At 43.3% G+C, this 25,513-nt stretch overlaps 2 protein-coding genes across 2 annotated transcripts; both read right to left on the bottom strand.

Annotated features, from left to right (window-relative positions):
* Positions 1–3,105: 3,105 nt before the first annotated feature.
* Positions 3,106–4,398, bottom strand: LOC142488811 (cathelicidin-related antimicrobial peptide Bf-CRAMP-like). The gene is made up of 3 exons (XM_075589155.1): positions 4,153–4,398; positions 3,826–3,927; positions 3,106–3,259 (listed from the first exon to the last, which is right to left on the bottom strand). Exons 1-3 carry the CDS (start codon positions 4,345–4,347, stop codon positions 3,161–3,163), a joined length of 396 nt encoding a protein of 131 aa, XP_075445270.1. The 5' UTR covers positions 4,348–4,398; the 3' UTR covers positions 3,106–3,160.
* A 9,984-nt stretch (positions 4,399–14,382) lies between these two features.
* On the bottom strand, positions 14,383–18,908 carry LOC142488815 (cathelicidin-related antimicrobial peptide Bf-CRAMP-like). The gene is made up of 4 exons (XM_075589159.1): positions 18,623–18,908; positions 18,300–18,401; positions 17,643–17,720; positions 14,383–14,962 (listed from the first exon to the last, which is right to left on the bottom strand). Exons 1-4 carry the CDS (start codon positions 18,815–18,817, stop codon positions 14,837–14,839), a joined length of 501 nt encoding a protein of 166 aa, XP_075445274.1. The 5' UTR covers positions 18,818–18,908; the 3' UTR covers positions 14,383–14,836.
* Between the last annotated feature and the right edge of the window lie 6,605 nt (positions 18,909–25,513).

Consider the following 25,513-nt stretch of genomic DNA (forward strand, 5'->3'; position numbering starts at 1 on the left):
ACTACTTCTCTCTTTCCCCCCTCCTTCACCTCTCTCCCACCCCCCTCCTTCACCTCTCTCCCCCTTACACCTCCCTTCCCCCCTAAACCTCTCTCTCCGGCTCCTCAGCCTTCTCATCACTACTTTACTTATTTTTCCTACACAGGTATATACACTGCTAAAAATCAATGACTACAAAAATGTATCTTTTTTATGAACATTTAAAAAAGCCTACATTTAGCCTATAATAGTAATAATCCGCTCAGAACAGGGCATTATTGGACAATAATGCCCTGGCTGGAAGAGTTGAAGGCCCAAGGCGAAGCCGAGGGACTTTAACCCAGCCAGGGCATTATTGTCCAGTAATGCCCTGTTCTGAGGGGATTATTACTTAAATAAAGCACAATCTATAATTAATTGAGACACTTTCCAGCTCCAGATCACACAAACATGTAACTAGTGCCAACATACCCAAATGTATTACACAGAACATATTAGTTCATAAGAAACGGCACAGCACATTAACAACTATTTTAATAAGTGTGTGCCGAGCACGCGCATTTTAAGTGAAACTTCTTTTTCTTTTGTCCCTGTTTTGTCACAGAAATTGTATTTGTGATGTTGCTGTTTTTTATTAATGTGAATTCTTGTGTGTGTGTGTGACTGTGTGCGACTGTGTGCGTGTGACTGTCAGTGTGACTGCGTATGTGTGTGTGACTGTGTGACCATGTGACTGTGTGACTCTGTGTGAATGTCTGTGGTTGCTATTCTTTTTGTGTGTGTGTGTGTGTGTCTAACTCTTTGTGTGTGATTGTGTTTGATTCTGTGTGTGTGATTCTGTGACTGTGTGTGAATCTGTGTGTGTGCGCGACTGTGTGTAAGCACGTTACTGTGCGTGTGTTCGCGCGTGACTATTTGTGCGCGTGACTGTTTGTGTGTGACTGTGTGTGTGCGTGAGTGTGTGTGTGCATGACTGTGTGTGTGCGTGAGTGTGTGTGTGCATGACTGTGTGTGTGCGGGACTGTATTTGTGCGTGACTGTGTTTGTGCGTGACTGTGTTTGTGCGTGACTGTGTGTGTGCGTGACTGTATTTGTGTGTGACTGTGTGTGTGCGTGACTGTTTTTGTGCGTGACTGTGTGTGTGCGGGACTGTGTTTGTGCGTGACTGTATTTGTGCGTGACTGTTTTTGTGCGTGACTGTGTGTGCGTGACTGTGTGTGTGTGCGGGACTGTTTTTGTGCGTGACTGTTTTTGTGCGTGACTGTTTTTGTGCGTGACTGTTTTTGTGCGTGACTGTGTTTGTGCGTGACTGTTTTTGTGCGTGACTGTGTGTGCGTGACTGTGTGCGTGACTGTTTTTGTGCGTGACTGTGTGTGCGGGACTGTGTTTGTGCGTGACTGTTTTTGTGCGTGACTGTGTGTGCGTGACTGTGTGCGTGTGCGTGTGATTGATTGTGTGTGTGTGTGTATGTGGTGGGTGGGTGGGTGACTGTGTGGGTGACACTGTGGGTGACTGTGTGGGTGACTCTGTGGATGACTGACTGACTTTGGAGGGGTGACTGACTGCCCTGGGTGCGTGACTAGATGGGTGACTGACCTTGGTTGGTTACTGACTGACCTGGATGGGTGACTGGGTGTGTGGGTGACTGTGTGTGTGTGTGGGTGGGTGTGTGACTTGGTGGGGACTGTGTTTGTGGGTGACTGACTGTGTGGGTGACTGACTGTGGGTGTGGGTGACAGACTGTGTGGGCGTGTGGGTGACTGGGTGTGTGGGTGACAGACTGTGAGGGCGTGTGGGTGACTGGGTGTGTGGGTGACTTTGTATATAGGGGGCCCACCTGTGCAGCAAAGAGTTCAGTATGAGCCAGGTATTTCAAAGGGTCCAGGCCGCTGATTATGGAAATTGCAGCCAACTTTTGGGGTCCTGCACATGTGAGCGGTGCTGGGTGGGCCTGCAGGTGCTCGGGCGAGCCACACCTGTGCATGTTCGCCGAGCTGGCTGCGCATGGCGCCAGCCACGTTTGCGAACAGCATTGGATATGCCTGCATACGGCACTGGATTCGCCTGTGCATGGCGTTGGAGGCGCCTCTGCACGGTGCCGGCTGTGCCGTTACTGCGCATGTTCAGCAAGCCCGGCCCACACTGCGCATGCGCGCTGAGCTTGGCTGCTGCTTCGCATGTACTGCAAGCCCGACTGCCGCATCGCTGGCTCCAAGCTCCGTGTGTGCTGGAAGAAAGGGAAGCGCTTTGAGGTCTGCGCATGCGCCGGTGTGGCGTGCGCACGGGCGCGCGCACAGTAGTAGCGTGATGTTCCTTCCATCCTGGAATTTTGTTACAACACAAGGGATTTGTTCTATCAAAACTATGCAGGGGCCAGCAAAGAAGTTTCACTTCAAAAGCTACTAACATGTCATCGGTGGGGACACTAAATCACAAATAATAAAGTATATACACATGTATAGTTAGTATAATAATTACTCTGTATTATCCCACAAGGGTTTCCCATTGGAATCCCCTAATGAGAATTGAAATAGATACTGTATAAATACCTATAAGTAAACAGAAGATTGCCCAGTACAGGAGTAAGTCTAGCATAAGTAACAAGGGGGGAAAAGCAAAACCATGTGCACAAAGTTATTCCATAATGCAGCGTATGACACCGCTTCCGAGGTGACAAACAACAATGCTTAATACCAAATAGAAGTTATAGTAGCAGAGCGGGATCGGAGGAATACCATGGCAAAAAGAAGTGACAAATACGCCTGGCTGTGGTCTGATACCTGCATCCGCTGTGGGACCACGGGGAGGACCACGAGCATCTTGTATGGCGTCTCCTGGACTATGTTATTCCTGACAAGCCGTGGTATTCCTCCAATCCCGCTATAATACTATAACTTCTATTGACAATTAAGCATTATTATTTGTTACCACAGGAGTGGTTTCATACATTGCATTAGGGAATAACTTTGCCGTAATTTGCAGTTTCTTATGGATTGATATATTCAGTGTAATATACAGTATTTAGGCATTTTTGCACTAGTTACCTGTTTGTGTGCCCTGTTAGGAGGGTTGTGGTCCCTATTTTGGGTTTTGTATATATTGGGCCATAAAGTGGGTTATGGCATTGGAAGGCTCTTATATAATAGCACTACTTAGTTACATGGACCTTTGCACACCTCATTCAAACAATGGTGATACCTACCTGAGACAGTGGGCTGCATGTTATTGTGACGTCCTCATTTTTCTGCTCAGTCAGGTATGTACTACAGACTCTAACCTCCTGCAAAAATACACAGAACAGGTTACCTGAGGGATTGCTGAGTATATTTGAAACCAGATCTCAAGTTATTAGGGAAAAATATTCTACAATTGGGTTATACGTTCAGTTACCTTGCTCATATTTTTTTCTAATTCCCAACCCATGGACAACAAATTATAGCTGCTTCTTAAAGTAAATAGTAATCCAGATTAGAATTCACATCCTGCACATTTATTTTAAAGGAACTTCAATAAGACATATCATGTAAAAAATATGAATGGCAAAACATTGCAGTATATCTCTTTAGAAACTTATATTTGGTTTAGAGTTATAAAGTGCAGTACCACAATACACTTACTATACACCACTGAACATGATTCATAAGACACATAATATTAATCACTTTCCATGTAAATTACTGGCACAAATACAGTGGGCTAAATAAATATGAAATCCGTTATGAGATGGTGATAACAAATGTATATATCCCTTCCATCTGGAAGCCTGATGTTCTGTATAGTATATTTTGTAATTAGTTATGTATCTTTTCTATGTCTCTTATTCTAAATAATGTAATATTTACTAACCCCATCTGGGTTGAAATCACATTCCCCAATGTTGTAATTCTCTGATTTTGGACATACAGTCTCTTTGATTTTGAACACCAGCTGCTGTAAGTTTTCATCCACCTGTGAAGAAAACAAACGTATTATGAAAATGTGAGTACTGCTCAATAAGATCAATAGTAACAATGTACAAAACTCAAAAAGCAAGACAGATTAATAAATGGTTCACAATGAGTTAAATCTGGCAGTAATATGTTTCCATCTACTTCAAAGGTTTAATCCTTACCATTAAGCATTTCCTTTAGCCCATGTTACTAGGGTGTTATATTGTTAAAAATACCTATTTACCTGTAGGTAAGTATCAATGTCATCATCCAGAGGCTTAAATATATAGTTTACATTTTCCTTCTTATTGTAGATGTCTACCGCCCTTTTAATATATTCAACATCTTGGATACGATTAATTTCTTGGGTCAGTGATAGAGAGTTTACTGCTGTGGCCACAGACAGCAACAGAATAGCCTTCCACCAGCTCTCCATCATAGGGCTTCTTAGACGAAGTTCTGCTGGTCTCTATTTCTTAGGTCTTTAGGAATCTCCTTTTATTTAATTCCTAGCTTCCTCTTACTATAAAATGACGTTTGAAGGGCATTTGACATGTATGTGTGCTTCCTATACAACTTTTATTGCTACAGTTCTTCAAACAACATGTTGTAACTTTACTCAGAAGAAGATGATAAAGGGAAGTTTCATGGGACATTTTTGAGATTTTCTTTTAGTGCAAATCCCTTCCATCTGCACAATAATTACTTTCTTAACCACATTGCTAATAGAAGAGAAATCATCACATTTTTTTACTTTGTTGAACCAAGAATTCTACATCTTCCACCATTTTATATAGCAATATTTCACATGTATTGTGTACAAGTATATGCTTAATGCCCATTTATGGACATTTATTCTCTGTAAAATGTAATTTGCAATGAAAGAAATGTGGATGTTAGTCACAATGATGTGGGAAGAGTATACCTTGGTTGTTGTCCACTTCTATTTCGGGTGTGCCCAATACTCCATGTTCCACTATCTTCAATCTCCACGTGATCCTTGTCTTTGACAAATGTGGTCTTCTCCTACTGCTCCCTCACTCCCCTTGGAGTTCTAATGATATGATACTCATACAACTACTTTTGGTTTAGATACTATACCTGATTTGTATTTGATACAATTGTTTTGATGGCTTCCTTCCTTTCGTCCAACTTTCCACCTTGCAATTTTCCCTCTGGTTACTTGTGGTCATTATCATCCGTTAACATACTTTCGTCTACTACTACAGTGGCGGCCACCTTTAGCCTCCTGCGGCCGTTTAAGCGCCACTTTGAAAACTGCGGGCAGATGCAGTGTTTGATGCGGCATGTTCCGGCATTTAAAGCCGCGGCTGCGTGCATTGTACAGTATTAGCGCTGTGCTTATTTAATTGTTTTCAACTGTTTTCAACATTACAGTCTCACATTTATGTGAGGTCTGTATTAGAGGTACACAAGCAAGCTACTGTAACATTATGGGCGGCGTGCGTGCAACATTATGGGCGGCGTGCTGTATACACACTTTCACTGATACTATTGGCGCTGTCTCTGCATGAATGCGGCATGATCGCGGTGAAGTGCGTGGCATTCGAAATAAACGACCCAAACAAACCGGAGATGTTGGAGAATAAAAGGGGCCGTGACAGTACGTACTTCCCCCATGTTCTTATTGGGTATCTACACAGTAAGGATAACTTTAAGTGCATTGCTGTGGATTAGACTAGGTATTCAGTTGTGATGTCTTTATTATGATATGCCCCATTTAAAACTTTTTCAGGAAGATCACAATATGTTTGTGCATATTGACTAGGCATAAAGGAATTTAAAGGTACAGAAGGAACAAACAGTAAGGTACAACAGTTTTAAAGAGTCAACCAAGGAAGATCACAAATTATATACCCACTGTACCACCAGAGGGTGCCAAGGTTGTAAAATTAAACTATAGAAATAGGTATAGAGAAACAATTCATGGCAGTCATGGATCGGGATCCCAATAGATCAAAACTGCATCGCGTTAGAGGTGCAGGGGCATCCTTTTTCCCCCCTCTTTTTAACTAAGCTTTAATAAAGGACATTTCACAGCACAGTCCAGCAGTTGCTACGTTTTTTCCTGCCTCGTGGTGCCCGCTGAAACACCCCTTCCAAACCGGAACAGGTACACTTTTTCTGCATCCCTTGTCAGCCATGGAGCACACAGAACCGGCGTTCACACCGCATGTGAGTAAACCTGCTGCTTAAATGAGAGCCACCCCAGGCATACAAGATTATTCAATTCAGGGAAATTGCAGAGGTCAAGGGGGGGTCCAAACACTCCCTACTTACAACTCTGCACACCTCTGTTATACCTTGTGCCATCTAGGGGTTTAATGCATATAGCCTCAAGCATGCAATACCACACCAAGTGATCCGGTTTAAAACGCAGTTAAAAACATTTACTTTACAATTACTGTGGGTCACATATGCTCTGTAGCACTGGTTAATTGGGGCCACTTACCCCTTACAATTTTGTCACATGGTTAATAACCTGATATCGCAGCTGTGCTGAGTTATTGCCCATAAGCCTAAAATGACGTGCTGCCAAAATCTGTCTGCTGATTGGGTACTAAAAAATCACAGCAGATTAATCCAAATCTGTCATTGGATACAATCTAGCCCAATTTTATTGAACCTGAAATCCGTGGCTGGATTGTTAAAAATCCACACTCGGATTAATCGGGGAGAGAGCGTGAAAAAGAAACCTGAGGCACCCTGGGAGATATGCGAATATCTGTGGAAAGTATTTAAATGAATCGTATTTCACACTTCATTAAAGGATTTCCTTACCAACTACTGTACAGTACATGCACACATACATGTATACATATATAAGCATAGCATTTTTGTAGTAAATCTGGGCATTACCAAATTATTTTTAAACCTCTATTTTTTATACTCCATGGGGCATATGTACGGAGGCAAAAATGGTGCTATTATGGGGCCAAAAAATTAGCCTTATATGCAGCAAAGATTACACTCCCAATTACCATTTAAATCAATCAGATTCTAGTGATATCGTGTATAGCTGATGCAGTTTGTATTGCCCCAGAATTGCACCATTGTTGCTATGATAGCTACAGTAAACCCCAGTTTTCTTAGTAGTGAAAAAAAGCCAATAGTTCTTTTTTATGCAGATACTCTATCAAAACAAGAACGTTAAGGGGCCTATGCACTAAGCGCAGGGGGAGGGGGGGGGTAATCGTGGGCTGTTTAAATCGCCAGTTTTGCCAGCGTTGCTATCGCGCTATGCAGAAATCCTAGAATATCTGTGATAGCTACATTTGCGAGACTGGCGAGTAGGCGGCGACGTGATGATCGAATCTCTGAACAGGGCTCACCCGGCGATTTCTTTCTGCTGCAGAGAGAGCTGCTCAGAGAGAGCCGCTTCTCCCTGCACAAATCTCGCCCGAAATATACAGGCCCCGTTATGGGGTGCCGGTATCTCCTATGCATTTTATTCCCATGGTTACATGATGAGGGACATTTTAAATGCATTGAAAATACCGGCACCCTATAATGGGGCCTGTATCTCGGTAAGCAGGGGGTCCCGGACCTCAAATGAACACAGTTCTGCTCTGGAGACCCCCTGCTACCATACACTAGTATTAAAACCCAAATAAAAAATTCAACAAATTTGTTACCGTACTGGCTATCCGCTATGGTAATGAAGCTTCTTTAATGGTAATTTTTATTAATGGTGTGTGGGAGCAGGGGGTCTCCTGAGATTAACCGCATTGATTTCAGTCTTGGGGACCCCCTGCTTCCCAAGTTACAGGCCCTGGAATGGGGTGCTGGTATCTCCGCTAGTATTTAAATCCCACAGTCACGTGATGATTTAACAATGACGGCGATACCGGCACCCAATGCCCCATATCTGTAACTCGGGAAGCAGCGGGTACCTGAGGCAAAAATCAAAGCGGTTCAGCTCAGGAGACCCCCTGCTCACGCACACTATAAATAAAATTTACCTTAAAGCAGCTTCAATACCTTAGCGGATAGCAACTAAGGCAATGAAGGTGTTAAGCACAATAGTAGGTTTATTGGTGGCAATTGCCCCCAATAAACATTGAAATATGTACTACCCACCAATACACAACCCACCCACCCCCTGTGCTCCCAACAACCCCTATACCCCTAACACACATAAAAGCAAAACTTTTTGAATTGAAACTTCCTTAGTGGCACCTCATTCGAACTGGGGCAAAAATGGATTGTGAAGACAGAAATGAAACGGATGTGACGTCAGTGCTGGTAGTTGAGGCCGGGCTGTGTTCTGGCTCAGCCCGACCCCAACACTGACATCACACCCGCTCCACAAATCAGATGCGGCGGCGGCGATAGCCGCCGGCGCCGCTACTAATGCCCTGCACATCCACTGCCAAGCCGCGCATGCTCAGTAGTCATGGGGATGCAGAGGAAAGCCACGCATGCCCCATCGGACCCCCCCACACACTGACTGACCCCCCCGGACCCCCACACACACTGACTGACCCCCCCCAGACCCCCACACACACTGACTGACCCCCCCAGACCCCCACACACACTGACTGACCCCCCCCAGACCCCCACACACACTGACTGACCCCCCCAGACCCCCACACACACTGACTGACCCCCCCAGACCCCAACACACACTGACTGACCCCCCCAGACCCCCAAACACACTGACTGACCACCCCAGACCCCCACACACACTGACTGACCCCCCCAGACCCCCACACACACTGACTGACCCCCCCAGATCCCCACACACACTGACTAACCACCCCAGACCCCCACACACACTGACTGACCCCCCAGAGACCCACACACACTGACTGAACCCCCCAGACCCCAACACACACTGACACCCCCCCAGACCCCCACACACACTGACTGACCCCCCCAGACCCCCACACACACTGACTGACCCCCAAGACCCCCACACACACTGACTGACCCCCCCAGATCCCCACACACACTGACTGACCCCTCCAGACTCCCACATACACTGCCTGACCCCCCCAGACCCCCACACACACTGACTGACACCCCCAGACCCCATACACACTGACTGACCCCCCCAGACCCCCACACACACTGACTGACACCCCCAGACCCCCAAACACACTGACTGACCACCCCAGACCCCCACACACACTGCTGACCACCCCAGACCCCCACACACACTGACTGACCCCCCCAGATCCCCACATACACTGACTGACCCCCCCAGACCCCCACACACACTGACTGACCCCCCCCAGACCTCCACACACACTGACTGACCCCCCCAGACCCCCACACACACTGACTGCCCCCCCCAGACCCACACACACACTGACTGACCCCACCACCCCCCCCACACACCACCCCCCCACACACACCAGCCCCCCCACACACACACCACCCCCCACACACACACCACCCCCCCCCACACACACACACCACCCCCCCACCACACACCACCCCCTCACACACACCCCCCCCCCCCACACACACACACCCACACCACCCCCCCACACACACACACCACCCCCCCCACATATACACACACACACACACTGACATACATACACACTGACTGACTGACTGACTGACTGACATACACACTGAATGATACATATACACACACTGACTGACACACATACACACACTGACTGACACACATACACACTGACTGACACACATACACACAAGGAATTCACACTTAGTGCAAATAGCTAATACAGGGGATGTGTGCCGAGCACGCGCATTATAAGTCAAATTTATTTGCGTTTTGTCAATGAAATTGTATTTTGATTTTTAATTAAAACATCACCAATACAAATACAATTTCTGTGACAAAAGTCAAAGAAGTTTCACTTACTATGCGCGTGCTCAGCACACACAGCTTTCTTTTATTATTTTAATGCACAGAAATGATAACAGAGGCCGGCGGGTGTCCTAGGTTGGTACCCGTGGGTGTCCAAGGGCCCTCGGGTGGTCCCTGTGGTCCAGGGGTCCCTGCTGGCCTGCGGTACCAATCTTGTGCCTAAAAACTAAAATATATGCATACCTTCAAATAAATACATCCCCCCAATGAATACAGTACAGAAATGGGCAAAATAACTATTATCCAGATATGGATAATAGCTCAGTTGCCCATAATAAAATAAAACATTAGCCAGCCAGCATAAATAAAGTAAATAAACCTTTCTTCTTACCCCTGCCATCATGAAGGGCATCCTTGTCAGCATACTCCAGGGCAATGTCCTCCGATGCCAGCAAGAATACATGAAAAAATACTATCTAATGGCCCCTAACCCCTTAATCACCTTCGCTGTTAATACCTGCTATAGTAATTAAGGGGTCAACCCACCCTCCCCAGCTGCCCACCAGGGAGGCATAACCACCCACCCCGGAACTACTATACCCACCCTGGACCCATTGATTGGAATAGTGGTACATCACCTATATAATATGGGCATGATAAGCCACTACAGTATATCACTCAATGGTCACCCTAATAAAAAAGCATGAAGGCCAAAAATACACAATAATAAAAGATATACACAAGCACCTAAACACCCCAATTCAATAAATAAAAGAAGCCGTCCACCAATTACATATATAAATAAAAGCACTAGCCAACCTAATAAATACATAAATAAAAGCACTAGCCAACCAATCAATATAATAAATAAAAGTTTTAGCCAACCAATCAATTAAATAGATAAAAGCACTAACCAACCAATCAATTTAAGAAATAAAAGCACTAGCCAACCAATCAATTTAATAAATAAAAGCACTAACCAACAAAACAATTAAGTAATTCCCAACATTAGCCAACAAATCAATTAAGTAATAAAACCACTAGCCAACACATCAATTAAAACCAGTTGCAACAAAATAAATAATTAATTAAAAATGCTAAACAATCAGAAAATGAAAAAAAAAAACCAAGCCATCCAAATTACAAATATTTAAGCCAAACAATAAACAGAAATCTAAACAACAACAATCAAAAGAAAAAAAGCATTTGCTAAAAAATGTATTGGCTATCACTGTATTTATCTGTACCCTAAAGGGCACAGACTAATACATTATTAGTCAATGGGCAATGAAAAACATACAAAAAAAAAAAATTCAATAAAAAACTTGTAAAATTAAAATTACTTACATTCAATATTGTTCTTAACTTTAGAAGCGTTGACCCTCCATATCCCGGTGTATCAGGAAGCTCTCATATCGTGACGTCCTCATAGTCAATCCAACGCCATCGACCTTGAAGATCCATAACAGGAAACAAAATGTATCTCTGTTTTATCTTCTATCACCGCCTTCTTTCTTCATCTGTCAATCTAAAACCCAATGGTAAATTCAGAAAGGATGTTCTCTTGTCATCTTCTTATTGTAAAATGAGATGCACAGGCCTTATATAGGGCCTGTGATGTCACATTTTCAGGTCAGATGCTACAGCTCCAATCTGATTGGATGCTGTATCATGTGCCCACCTCCTTTTTTTCTAACTGTAAAATGAGATGAACAGGCCTTATATAGGGCCTGTGATGTCACATTTTAAGGTCAGATGGTACAGCTCCTATCGGATTGAAGCTGTACCATCTGACCCAAAATGTGACATCACGGGCACTATATAAGGCCTGTTCTGTCTCATTTTAGCAGAAGATGTCAATGAGTCAACATCCATTTTGGATTTACCATGGGGTTTGGCTTGAAAGAAAAAAAGATAGAAGAAAAGAAGACAAGAAAGAATGACAGAAGAAAGAAGAAGGAGAAAGAAGATGGAAGAAAGAAGATTTTTGTACCTGATGCTGATCTTCATGGAGGATGGAGACGGCTTGCAGTGGATGATGTCCCGGGTCGAGAGCTTCCTGATACACTGGGATTCAGAGGGTGAAGACTTCTAAAGGTAGGATAAATATTGAATGCATGTACAGTAAATGTATTTTTTCAGGATTTTTATTGTATTAATTTTTATTTTTTTCATTGCCCATTGACTGCCAATGTGTTAATCTGTGCCCCATTAGGGTACATATAAATACAGTGATAGGCAATCCATTTTTTGGCAAATGCTTGTTTACAATTGATTGTTATTTTTTCTATTTCTGTTTTTTGTTTTCACTAAATTGTTTGGTATTTGGATGACTTGTTTTTATTACAGTTTAGGATTGGCTAGCGGTTTTATTTCTTGATTTGTTTTGTTGGTTAGGTGTTTCTTTAATTGTATTCTATTATTTTGGTATAACATAATTTATATTCTTTTGTTGTTTTGGTGTTAGAATAATTTTATTGATGTGTAGTTGAGGCTTTTTAGTTATATTATTGTTGTGGTGTTTAGGTGCTTGTTTATTTCTTTAATTGTTGTGTATTGTTATGCTTGATTGTTTTAATAGGTTGGCCATTGACTGCTATAGTGGCTTATCATGCCTATATTATATAGGTATGATTTACCACTGTGCCAATCAATGGGTAGAGGGTGGGGGTACTTGTGCCAGGGTGGGTGGTTAGTCCTCCTGTGTGGGTTGCGGGGGAGGGGGTTAACCCCTTAATTACTATAGCGATTATTAATCTCTAAGGTGATTAAGGGGCTAGGGGCCATTAGATTGTATTTTTTCTTGTACTCCTGCAGCCAATGGAGGGCATGGACCTGGAGTATGCTGATGAGGATGCCCTTCTTGATGACAGGGGTAAGTAGACAGTTTTATTTAGGCTGGCTGGCTAATGTTTGATTTTAGAATGGGCAAACGAGCTATTATTGATATCTGGATAATAGTACATTTCATTTGCCCATTACTGTACTTGATGGGGGGGGGGGTTGTTGGAGGTAGAGGAGGTGGGTAGTAGGGTTGTTGTGATTATTTTTAGTTATTGAAGGTAGAGGGATTGCATTAAGGGAGTATTATCCACAAGAATGGATGTTTAGACTTTACGGGTGGGGGGGGGGCTTAGCGGGACTGGTTAACCCCTTCATTACTATAGCAGTTCCCACCGTTATGGTATTTAAGGGGTTATCTCCTCCCTCAACCCTCCTGACAGGCCTAACCACCCCCCTTGGGCTACTACCCCCTTCATCCACCCCCTCAGCCACCAATAAACAGACTATTGAAGTTAAAACCCTTTATTCCCTTAGAGGATAGCCTCTAAGGTAATGAAGCTGTTTTAATAAAAAATATTAATACTAGTGTGCGGCAGGTCTCTGGAGCAGAACGGCATTGATTTGAGGTCCAGGGACCCCCTACTTCCCGGGATACAGGCCCCATTATGGGTTGCCGGTATCTCCTAAGCATTTAAAATGTCTCGAGTCACGTTACTAGGACATTAAAATGAATAGGAGATCCAGACACCCCATAACGGGGCCAGTATCTCGAAAAGCAGGGGTCCCCAGATCTGAAAACAACGCGGTTCTGATCCGGAGATCGCCTGCTCACGTACACTAGTAATAAAAATTTTATTTAAATCCTGTGATCGCTGGCAGATAGAGGGGGCTCTCTCTTTATGCAGCTGGCCCGCCCATATCGCTGCAGAACCACAGGTGAATACTTTTGAGAGAGGCATTATCACATCTCTGCTCCTCGCTAGTTTTGGGCATTTAGCTATCGCAGGTCTTCAGATTCTTTCTAAACACCGTGATAACTGCACTGACAAAACAGGCGGCGTAACAGGCCCTGTGAGATGTTTTATGAAGGCTACTAGCATAGGCCCCAATATATTTTTTACTAGACAAACAATTGACCCCATAAGAATACATAGGTAATTTGGCCTCTAGGTTTATAAACATACTAGGTGGAAGCCCTTACACCAGTATTTTTCTAACATTTGCCCTCAGAACCCGTATTTTATCTTCCATTTTGTTTTTTGCTGATGCATTTATAACTTTTTAGCGCACAATGTTTGTTACTAATTTTCACTGATACAATTTATAATTCATTTGTATCATTTATAGTCGTCACTAAGAGGTTCTGTTCACTTTTAATAAAGTTTATTTTTTCATAGCAGATCAATAGCTTACTAGTACAGTAGTATAAATTAATAGCACATGTCTTTCAAAGTATTGTCTATTCTCGCTGCTCATTATACTTACAATAAATGCTTCCAAGGAAGCCCTAACCTGAGGTAGAAACCTACTCATAATTTACTAAAGTCCTCCTTATCCATTCAGTCGAGTGAGACTCTCGGCCACTCTATGGATCCGTGTTCTCCATGTTTTCCGCTCTCTCACGGCTTCTTTCAATTCTGCTATGTTCAGTCCAGTATCTTTCTTTATGGAATCTAGCCAGTGAGTTCTGGGCGGCCTCTTCCTCTTTTACCACCGATCATTCCAAGCATGATGTCCTTCTCAAGCGACTTGCTTCACATGATATGAGCAAAGTAGGAGAGCTTTTGCTTTGTTACCTTGGCATCCAGTGGGAAGAGGGGATATTTCATGTTTGTTTGAAACACACAATGAACACATAAGTAAATGGGAAGAAGTACAAAATCTTTTCATGTGTTTTTATTGCCTTGAAATAAATCAGGAAAAGCTCAAGTACTATTTGTTACATTTCTTAATGAATACAGTAGACTTGGTGATAAGGTTGAAATGTTAATTATGAGATGTACAATATGTAAAAGGTATATTTATGGCTGAGGAAATATTTTACTGAATGTTCATATGAAGATTATGTCAATGAGTAGAAGTGCTGTAGACCCTTTAGCGTTGGTGTGATGAAGCAATGTGTTAATAAAGGAATATCATAAGGTTTATTATGGGTTTCCATCCTTATTTATGTCTTATTCTCCATATTTTTGGAAAACAGTCGGTGTTTGGAGCAAAATCAGTATGATTGCAACAGAGAACAGTATGTATCACATTATTTCTCCTTCATGCTTCAGAAACAATATTTAGGCGATTGTGCTGTATCTAGGCAGATATTTTCCAGCAGCTATAAGGCTCAAAAGCGCCGCTCCACCTTGATGCCTCTTTCTAGTATTTTCTTGACTATTGGGCGAACCTTCTTCTCCACCTTGCGGAAAAATTTCTTGAAGCGCTTTTTAAAAGATCGTTTAGCACGGGAATGCTGAAAGAGAGACAAAAGTAGTTTGTCAGTAGATACATTTTCCCTAATACACTAGAACTTGCAGGCATGAAATATGTCATTAACATTGTAAAGTAATGAGCCACTGAATTATTATAGTGAGATCATTGTGTGATACTTAAATAATAATCCCCTCAGAACAGGGCATTACTGGCCAAGGTGAAGCTGAGGGATTTTAACCCAGCCAGGCCATTATTGGCCTGTAATGCCCTGTTCTGAGGGGATTATTACTATTATATGCTAAATGTAGGCTTTTTTCATAAATAAGACACTTTTTGTATAGTTATATAGATTTTTTTATTAAAATAAAATGGTTAATACATGAAACCACCTCTATATATGCTTACACTGCAGCTATCTATATCCAGACACTGCCGCCCCCTCTGTGTACGCACACACACACACAAAGCACTCCAGCTCTACATATAAACACACACACACACAACACAACAGCTCTACACACACACAAACTGCTGCTACACACAAACTCTGCTGCTGCTGCTGCTACACACACATACAACACAATGGCACAGCACACCACACACACACTGCTGTAGAGAAGGCAGGTTTGTGGATCTGTGACACGTTAATATGCTCATACTGTAACTGGTATTTGTTTATGCTGCATATAGTTCCCTATAAGCAACATATTTATATCACATAATGCAAGTGTAGCCCAGATGCATAACTACCAGCCTCTGTTTTGCTTGAAAAAAATATCATCCTGGGAAAATAAAAAGTATTTATATGTATGTATATATGAACCTAGGCAGAAAAAGACACATTAAATAGTCTCTGAAACAAAAACTCCATAAAAAATATTTGTATAATGAAGCAAGAAGCCATCATGAGCTGTTTGCAAACTTTTAATATCATTCTTTTTAATATTTAGTTATATATTGTCAAATAAAGCACAATCTATCAATACTTATTACTTGAGACACCTTCCAGCTCCAGATCACACGAACATTTAACTAGTGCCAACATACCAAAATATATTACACAGAATATATTAGTTCTTAAGAAGCGGTGCAGCACATTAATAACTATTAAAAAGCTGCAGTACATACAGTACTAACATGTCATCCATGGGGACCCTAAATAGCAAATAAAGAATATATAAATGTATAGTTAGTATAATAATTACTCTGTATTATCCCACAAGGATTTCCCATTGGAATCCCCTAATGAGAATTGAAATAGATATAAATCCCTTACAGTAACAGAAGATTGCCCAGTACAGGACTAAGGCCTGTAAGTAACAAGGGGAAAAAATACAAAACTAAATGTATTCCATAATGCAGCGTATGACACTGCTTCTGAGGTGACAAATAACAATGCTTAATACCAATGTAACCCTGTGTCTAGGGCCCTGACTAGGAGTGAGTGTCCAGGGACTTCCTTTGGGTTGACAAACTGTGTGATGAGCGGCTGGAGACCGGCAGCTATGATGGGCAGTCGGCCATGGTCTGTTGTAATAAAGGCTGTCAAAGAGAAACAACGCTTCTGTCCTGATTGTGGAGTCAGTCGGGAAGAAGGTGCACAAAGAGGTTCTCTTTCAGAGACTCCTCCCTGCTACGCTGGGGGTCTGGAAGAGATGGAAGCGCTGTACCATGAGTGAGTATAACTCAGCACTACCTCATGAGCCAGTCCTGATGCTATCCCCAATACCATCGCGGGAGACTCAGGAGTTCTGTAAGCCAGCAGGTGCACCACACAACACCTTATGTAACATGGGTGGGAGACATGGTGGTAGGGCTCATATGAGATTGGGTCACTACCCAAACACCGTTACACCAAATAGAAGTTACACTACCGACACACTTTATTGCAACACGGCTAGCACCGCAAGCCGGGGGATGCCCCGGCGTGCTAGCCGCACTCCCTCAGCGTGCCGCGCATCACCGATGCGCGGTCACGCGTCATCGGGTGCCTGCGCCCCCTGCACGCGCGTCCAGGGCTCCCCGAGGGAGCCCTGGTGTCCCGCGATGTGGGAGACGGCGGCAGGGGGTTCTGGGGGACCCGGCGGACCTGTCAGCGGGAGGGAGAGCGCCCCGATCGGAGGGCGCTCCTCCGCTGCTTCGGCGCGCGCCCGGCACCCTCCGGCGCGCGCCAGGTTACTGCTGCGGCCGAGAACGGGCAAATGCTCGAATAAACTCGGCCGCAGCAGTATAGTAGCAGAGCGGGATCGGAGGAATACCATGGCAAAAAGAAGTGACAAATACGTCTGGCTGTGGTCTGATACCTGCATCTGGTGTTGGACCTTGGGGAGGACCACGATAATCTTTATGGCGTCTCCTGGACTATGTTATTCCTGACAAGCCGTGGTATTCCTCCAATCCCGCTTCAATACATAACCTTCTATTGGCAATTAAGCACTATTATTTGTTACCACAGGAGCGGTGTCATTCGCTGCATTATGGAATAACTTTGCCGTAATTTGCCACTCTTTATGGATTGATACATTCTGTATAATACATTTAGATATTTTTGCACTAGTTACCTGTTTGTGTGCCCTGTTAGGAGAGTTTTGGTCCCTATTTTGAGTTTTGTATATATTGGGCCATAAAGTGGGTTATGGCATTGGAAGGTGTCTGATATAATAGCACTGCTTAGTTATATGGACCTTTGCACACCTCATTAAAACAATGGTGATAACTACCTGAGACAGTGGGCTGCATGTTATTATGATGTCCTCATTTTCTTGCTCAGTCAGGTTTGTATTACAGATTTTAACCTCCTGCAAAAATACACAGAACAGGTTACCTGAGGGATTGCTGAGTATATTTGAAACCAGATCTCAAGTTATTAGGGAAAAATATTCTACAATTGGGTTATACGTTCAGTTACCTTGCTCATATTTGTTCTAATTCCCAACCCATGGACAACAAACTATAGCTGCTTCTTAAAGTTAATAGTAATCCAGATTAGAATTCATATCCTGCACATTTATTTTAACGGAACTTCAATAAGATATATCATGTAAAAAATATGATTAGCAAAACATTGCAGTACTGTATATCTCTTTAGAAAAGTATATTTGCTTTAGGGTTATAAAGTGCAGTACCACATACTACTGTATACACCACTGAACATGATACATAAGATAAATAATATTAATCACTTCCCATGTAAATTACTGGCACAAATACAGTAGGCTAAAAATATATGACATTCTTTATGCGATTGTGTTAACAAATGTATATATCCAGAACACACATCCCTTCCATCTGGGAGTCTGAAGTTCTGTTTAGTATACTTTGTAATTAGTTATTTATCTTTTCTATGTCTCATTCTAAATACTGTAATATTTACTAACCCCATCTGGTTTGAAATCACATTCTCCAATGTTGTAATTCTCTGATATTGGACATACAGTCTCTTTGATTTTGAACACCAGCTGCTGTAAGTTTTCATTCACCTGTGAAGAAAACAAACGTATTATGAAAATGTGAGTACTGCTCAATAAGATCAATAGTAAAAATGTACACAACTCAAAAAGCAAAACAGATGAATGGTTCACAATGAGTTAAATCTGGCAGTAATATGTTTCCATCTACTTCAAAGGTTATATCCTTACAACTAAGCATTTCCTTTAGCCCATGTTATTGGGGTGTTATATGTTTAAAAATACCAACTTACCTGCAGGTATGTGTCATTGTCATCATCCAGGGGCTTAAATATATAGTTTACATTTTCCTTCTTATTGTAGATGTCTACCGCCCTTTTAATATATTCAACATCTTGGATACTATTAATTTCTTGGGGCAGTGTTAGAGAGTTTACTGCTGTGGCCACAGACAGCAAAAGAATAGCCTTCCACCAGCTCTCCATCATATGGCTTCTTAGATGACGTTCTGCTGGTCTCTATTTCTTAGGTCTTTAGGAATCCCCTTTTATTTAATGCCTAACTTCCTCTTACTATAAAATTATGTTTAAATGTATGGCATGTATGCTTTCTATACAATTTTTATTGCAACAGTACTTCAAATAACATGTTGTAACTTTACTCAGAGGAAGATTATTACGGGAAGTTTCATGTAAGATTTTTGAGATGTTCTTTTAGTGGAAATCCCTTCCATTTGCACAATAATTACTTTCGTAACCACATTGGTAATAGAAGAGTAATCATCAATTTTTTTTCCTTTGTTGAACCAAGAATTCTACATCTTCCACCATTTTATATAGCAATATTTCACATATATTGTGTACAAGTATATGCTAAATACCCATTTATGGACATTTATTACTCTGTAAAATGTAATTTGCAATAAAAGAAATGTGCATGCTAGTCGCTATGATGTGGGAAGAGTATACATTGGCTGTTGTCCACTTCTATTTCGGGTGTGCCCTATACCCCATGTTCCATTATCTTCAATCTCCTCGTGATCCTTGCCTTTGACAAATGTGGTCTTCTGCTACCACTACCTCACTCCCCTTGGAGTTCTAATGATGTGATACTCATACAACTATTTTTGGTTTAGATACTATACCTAATTTGTATTTGATACAATTAGTTTGATGGCTTCCTTCCTTTCATCCAACTTTCCACCTTGTAATTTTCTCTCTGGATATTTGTGGTCATTATCATCCGTTAACATACTTTCATCTACTACTACGTACTTCCCCCATGTTCTTATTGGGTATCTACACCGGAAAGATAACTTTAAGTGCATTGCTTTGGATTAGACTAGGTATTCAGTTGTGATGTCTTTATTATGACATGCCCCATTTAAAACTTTTCATGAAGATCACAGTATGTTTGCTCATGTTGACTAGGCATAAAGGAATTTAAAGGTACAGAAGGACCTAACAATAAGGTACAACAGTTTTAAAGAGTCAACCAAGAAAGATCACAGATTCTATACCCACTGTACCATCAGGGTGTCCAGGTTGTAAAACTGAACTATAGAGATATGTACGGTATGGAGAAACAGAAGCAGTCCTGGATCGGGATCCCAATAGATCAAAACTGCATCCCTAAAGAATCGACCCACATGTTTTTAGATTTAAAACTGAAACTAAGCTTACCCCAGGAACCAATTAAGTTCTAGCCTGTCATTCAGGCCCCGGGGGGCTACAGTATCTAATATGAAGTTACATTTCACTTCTTTCTGCAGTAAGATTTTCTCTCTGTCTCCACCTCTCTGTAATAGTGTCACATGGTTAATAACCTGATATCGCAGCTGTGCTGAGTTATTGCCCATAAGCCTAATATGACGTGCTGCCAAAATCTGTCTGCTGATTGGGTACTAAAAAAATCACAGCAGATTAATCCAAATCTGTCATTGGATACAATCTAGCCCAATTTTATTGAACCCGAAATCCGTGGCTGGATTGTTAAAAATCCACACTCGGATTAATCGGGGAGAGAGCGTGAAAAAGAAACCTGAGGTACCCTGGGAGATATGCCAATGTGTATGGAAAGTATTTAAATGAAACGTATTTCACACTTCATAAAAGGATTTCCATAAAAACTACTGTACATAGAGTGTGTGTGATATAAGCATAGCATTTTTGTAGTAAATCTGGGCCTTACCAAATGAGTTTTAAACCTCTATTTTGCATACTCCCAGGGACATATGTAAGGAAGCAAAAATGGTGCAATTATGGTGCAAAAAAAATCAGCCTTATATGCAGCAAAGATTACATTCCCAATTACCATTTAAATCAATTAGATTCTAGTGATATAGTGTATAGCTGATGCAGTTTGTATTGCCTCAGAATTGCACCATTGTTGCTATGATAGTTACAGTAAACCCCAGTTTTGTTATTAGTTGCAAAAAATGCTAATAGTTCTTCTTTTTTATACAGATACTGTATCAAGGGGGCCTATGCACTAAGAGCAGGGAAATAAAATCGCAGGCTGTTTAAATCGCCAGTTTTGCCAGCGTTGCTATCGCGCTATGCCGAAAGTCTACAATATCTGTGATAGCTACATTTGCAAAACTGCCGAATAGCCGGCGACGTATGATCGCCCTTCTGAAAAGGGCTCACACAGCGATTTCTTTCTGCTGCAGAGATACAATGATGAAAACGTTGTATGGTGCTCTAAAGAATACAGCAAACACTGCACATGTCTTGATTGTAGAAAAGTGGATTAACCCGATAAAGGATATACATATGAAATGTCCAGAAGATGCATGTAAACACTACAATCCCACAATGCACGGTAGTAAGGATATATGAGTAGTAAGCATCTATATGAAAGGAACAATCATGATAAATAAAGTCCAGAACTATCCTGGAAAGACTCACATGGGAAGGTGTCCACGATGAAAAGTGGGTCTTCAGTTGTCCAGGTGTCCACGGGTTAACTGTGCCTCTGCCTGTTGAAGAGCAAATGTAGCAAAGGAGGGGAGAAAACGGAGCACTAGATCCACAAGGCTATGCCAAAAAATGCAAGGATGCGTTCCCACAGTGCAGGCTTATTTAATGGGTCAGATACAAAAAAGATACACACCAACGCGTTTCGGACTATAACAAGTCCTTTCTCAAGGTGAATCCTCCTTTCTTCACCTTGAGAAAGGACTTGTTATAGTCCGAAATGCGTTGGTGTGTATCTTTTTTGTATCTGACCCATTAAATAAGCCTGCACTGTGGGAACGCATCCTTGCATTTTTTGGCATAGCCTTGTGGATCTAGTGCTCCGTTTTCTCCCCTCCTTTGCTACATTTGCTGCAGAGATAGCTGCTCAGAGAGAGCCGCTTCTCCCTGCGCAAATCTCGCCCGAAATATACAGGCCCCGTAACGCGGGACATTTTAAATGCATAGGAGATACCGGCACCCCATAACGGGGCCTGTATCTCGGGAAGCAGGGAGTCCCCGGACCTCAAATTAACACAGTTCTGCTCCAGAGACCCCTGCTACAATACACTAATATTAAAACCCAAATAAAAAATTTAACAAATTAGTTACCGTAACCGCTATCCGCTATGGTAATGAAGCTGCTTTAATGGTAATTTTTATTAATAGTGTGTGGGAGCAGGGGTTCTCCTGAGATTAACCGCAATGATTTCAGCCTTGGGGACCCCTTGCTTCCCGAGTTACAGGCCCTGGCATGGGGTGCTGGTATCTCCGCTAGTATTTTGTAAGGAATCCACTCCTGGCTTTGATTATAGCTTTTGCAGACTTCTGCAGTTGCAAAAGTTTCCTCTGGCAATCAATGGCACATGTGCTGCCTCTCATTGCAGCTTCTGCCTGTGCTACATCATTGGAGGAATACTCACACACCCTCCTCCTGTGATTGGATCTCCGCCCTTTATAACCTGGGCGTTGGCACTGAAACAGTGCCGAGCATAATCTCCTACCTGGGACGTTACTGTCTCTGCCACAAACCGCCCCAGGCCTCTCTCCTAGCGTTCTTACCTTCCAAGTTCCTGAGTATCCAGAGGCCTGTTCTTTCTCCTGTGCTGAAGCGTGTTGCCAGCACCGGTACCTGCTGCATTCCCTCCTAGCAGTGGCTACCCTTCCTTTCCTGCGGCCTGCTGCTATCCCCTTGCAGTGGCCTGCCTTGGACTTCTGCGCTGAAGCGTTGGTTCTCCCCGACGCTGCCCTGCGGTGAACTTCGGCCAGCCTGCTGTCTCCTCCTGCTGAGATCGGCGTCATGGGCCGAGGCCGCTCCTCGCGCAGAAGCCATTCCCGCGCTCACGCTCCTAAGCTGAAGCGGGGAACTCCTGTCTGCTTGTTGCCAATTCCTTGCTACGACTACGACCACCCGGATGTCTTCTATCCTGACCCTGCTTCTGCCATCGATTGTCCTGTCTTCTCCTACCCCGTCTTTGGCTTCAATAACGATGATGCTGCCTTCTCCAATCCTGACCCTGCGATGTACGACTACGAACTGCGCACTCCGGATCAGTCTGCGCGGACTAAGGTCGGTGATAATGTAACCCCACCTCAGCCCCGCGGTCCGGTCCCGGTTTGTGGCGAGCATCGGCGTAACAGTATGCTCGGCCAACAAAAACCGGACCGCGCCGTGGCGGGGGTAGGCAATTTTCCAACTGAAGTTATGTCCCGGCCTGCGTACCAGTCCCACTATGAAGGCCAGTATCTGTGTGAAATAATAGCCTTGATTGAAGGTCTGTATACGTATGAAGGTTTAACCCCTTTGCAAAGACAATGCCGTTGTGATCTCTTTATTAAGGCTTGCTGTATCCAGAACTTAAAACAGTCTCTGGCCGCTTGTATTCGCTCTCCTGATTCCCCTATAACCTGGGATAACGTGTACCCTATGGAACTGGCCGACGCCCAAGAGGCACTCTATGCCCTGGCCTCATCACTGGACATTCATCTAGTACAACAGGGCGCCCTCCTCATGTTGGCTCAGTCTCAGGATATACTCCATGTACTTTCCTTAACACTTGACATTTGCATAAAAGAACAGGACCCCCTCCTTGCCAGCTACGCTGCTGCTTGGCAGATCTCCTATGCTGCCAGTCCTGTTGCTAAACCTGTGGGGGTACCTCCCTCTCCTAAGAATGGCCAAACCATCTCTCTGTCGCTGCCCGCTAAGGAAGAAGCTGCCACGCTCCCTAATCCTGAGTTAACCTCCCTAAATTCTGTCCCTGAGGTTATTCCGGTCTTAACCCCTGCTAGTCTGGCCTATGAGTCCCCCACTGTAAATCCCTGCATTCCCCAGGTCAGTGTGTCTTCCCTAGCACCAGAGAATGAATCCTGTTTGCCTTCTTTTTCTAACCCAAAAATTCTAAGCTCTGTTCCTGAGGTTTTTTCTGTTTTAACCCCTGCTAGTCTGCTCTGTGAGGTCCCTACTGCTAACCCTAGTATTCCGCAGTCTAATGTTAGGTCCCTAGGGCAAGAGGCAGAACCCCCTATGACCCCACTCTCGGAGACTAGCTTCTATTTCCCTGACTCTCAGGTACAGAGTAATTTAATCCTTGAGGTTTTTCCTATGTTAACCCCTACAGGTCAGCCCTATGAACCTCCCTTGGTAAATCCCTGTAGTCCGTCAGTCAGCGACACCTCCTTAGCCTCAGAGGATGAACCCCTTATGTCTCCTGACTCAGCTAAAATTCTCGGGGCTACGTCCCCTGAACTTTCGGCAATAATACTGGCTCCAGTTAAAAGTATTCTGGAGCCGTTTGTTTCTCTAACCTGTTCGCAGAATCCCTACTCCTAGGTATTTCGCTGCCCCCGTCTGTCACTCAGAGAGCTGAGACCCTTGATTCTGAACATAGACCCCTTTTCGTGGAATCTGTTGTCGTTTCTGATGTCCCAGACACTCTTTCCCAAATACCCACTTCAGAGACCAGCACAGTCGTGGTTGCCCCATTTGCACTGTCTGTGTTCTCCTCTTCTCAAATCCTAGGGTTTACAGTGAACAGTACATATTATGTCCTTTTCCAAGTGACCCCTTCTGTGATCAGCGTATCTGCTGTTGCTCCCTTAGTACAATTAAAGTTAGGGCCCTCCTATTTGGAGGATCAGGTTTTCAAGTTTGAAACTTCCCTTATCCCTGATTTTGTAAACCTGCAGTCCCTTCTCACTGTAGCTAAAAGTTCTCCAGCAGCCGCTGAGTTAAGCTCTGCCGCTTCCAAATCTTCTGTTGTAGAAGCAACCTTCTCTAGCTTACTTCTGTTTTTCCTATCTGTTATGCCTATCACCTTTACTAAAATTTCTGTTTTGCAAGGTATTTCTCCTATTAAGTCTGTGATACCTGCAATTCCTTTAATTGGTTCTAAGACCCATGTCACTGAGTCTCCTATGGAGTCTGATGCCCTCACTAGGGATTCTCAGGGATCCAATTCTGAAACAAGCGCAATGCTATCTGATTTCATTACAGTAGCTAGTTCAGTTCCTGCTGGTTCTCAATCACCCACTTCAGTGACTAGCAAGATGTCCCTTGTTTCTATTGGAGAGTCTACCCCAGCTTCTGTCACGGATCATGCCACAGCCTCCGGGATGATTAAAGATGACTTTAAGTCTGGGATGCCCACTCCTTTAATAATACTGATTCACGCTGATTCGCCCACAGTATTCGGGGTATCCACTACTGACTGTATGTCTACTACCACGAACTCTGGGGTATCACATTTGGAACTTTCAGTAATACCCGCTGTGTCCCTTTTTTCAAAAAAACCCCTCTTTAAGATGGACTTGTATTTCTCTGTGTCTCCCACAATACTTGGGGTACTTACTATTGACTGTCCTGTCGCAAAACTAGGGTTACCTCTCAGGGAGGTGCCTGGAACTACCAATGTTAAGAACCCTATGTTTAAAACAGTAATATTTCGCATTGCTTCTCCCACAGTATCATGCGAGACCTGGGTACCTGGGACCTCCACCCCTAAGCCAAGCTCTAATTCACTGTTTTCCTTTTCTGTGTTGGAGATACCCAGCATTAACCCCAAGACTTCTATTCCTAAGCCTGTTACACCGTTTACCCGACTTCCTGCTTTCTCGGATAAGATCTGTTTTCTCACCTTTCAAACAGAGTCTGTACTCGCAGGTTTCTGTGCGGTGTCTGAAGTGCCCTTTCTGGATTGCATGTCTTTATTCTCTAGGACGAGGACA

The sequence above is a fragment of the Ascaphus truei genome, chromosome 2 (assembly GCF_040206685.1).
Source record: "Ascaphus truei isolate aAscTru1 chromosome 2, aAscTru1.hap1, whole genome shotgun sequence".
Lineage (NCBI taxonomy): Eukaryota > Metazoa > Chordata > Amphibia > Anura > Ascaphidae > Ascaphus > Ascaphus truei.

Coding starts and splice junctions, on each gene's coding strand:
- LOC142488811 (XM_075589155.1), bottom strand. CDS start 4,347: ATGATGGAGAGCTGGTGGAAGGCTATTCTGTTGCTGTCTGTGGCCACA. Junction 3,928..4,152: donor ACATTGATACTTACCTACAG/GTAAATAGGTAT, acceptor TTTTCTTCACAG/GTGGATGAAAACTTACAGCA. Junction 3,260..3,825: donor GTGATTTCAACCCAGATGGG/GTTAGTAAATAT, acceptor GTATTTTTGCAG/GAGGTTAGAGTCTGTAGTAC.
- LOC142488815 (XM_075589159.1), bottom strand. CDS start 18,817: ATGATGGAGAGCTGGTGGAAGGCTATTCTTTTGCTGTCTGTGGCCACA. Junction 18,402..18,622: donor ACAATGACACATACCTGCAG/GTAAGTTGGTAT, acceptor TTTTCTTCACAG/GTGAATGAAAACTTACAGCA. Junction 17,721..18,299: donor GTGATTTCAAACCAGATGGG/GTTAGTAAATAT, acceptor GTATTTTTGCAG/GAGGTTAAAATCTGTAATAC.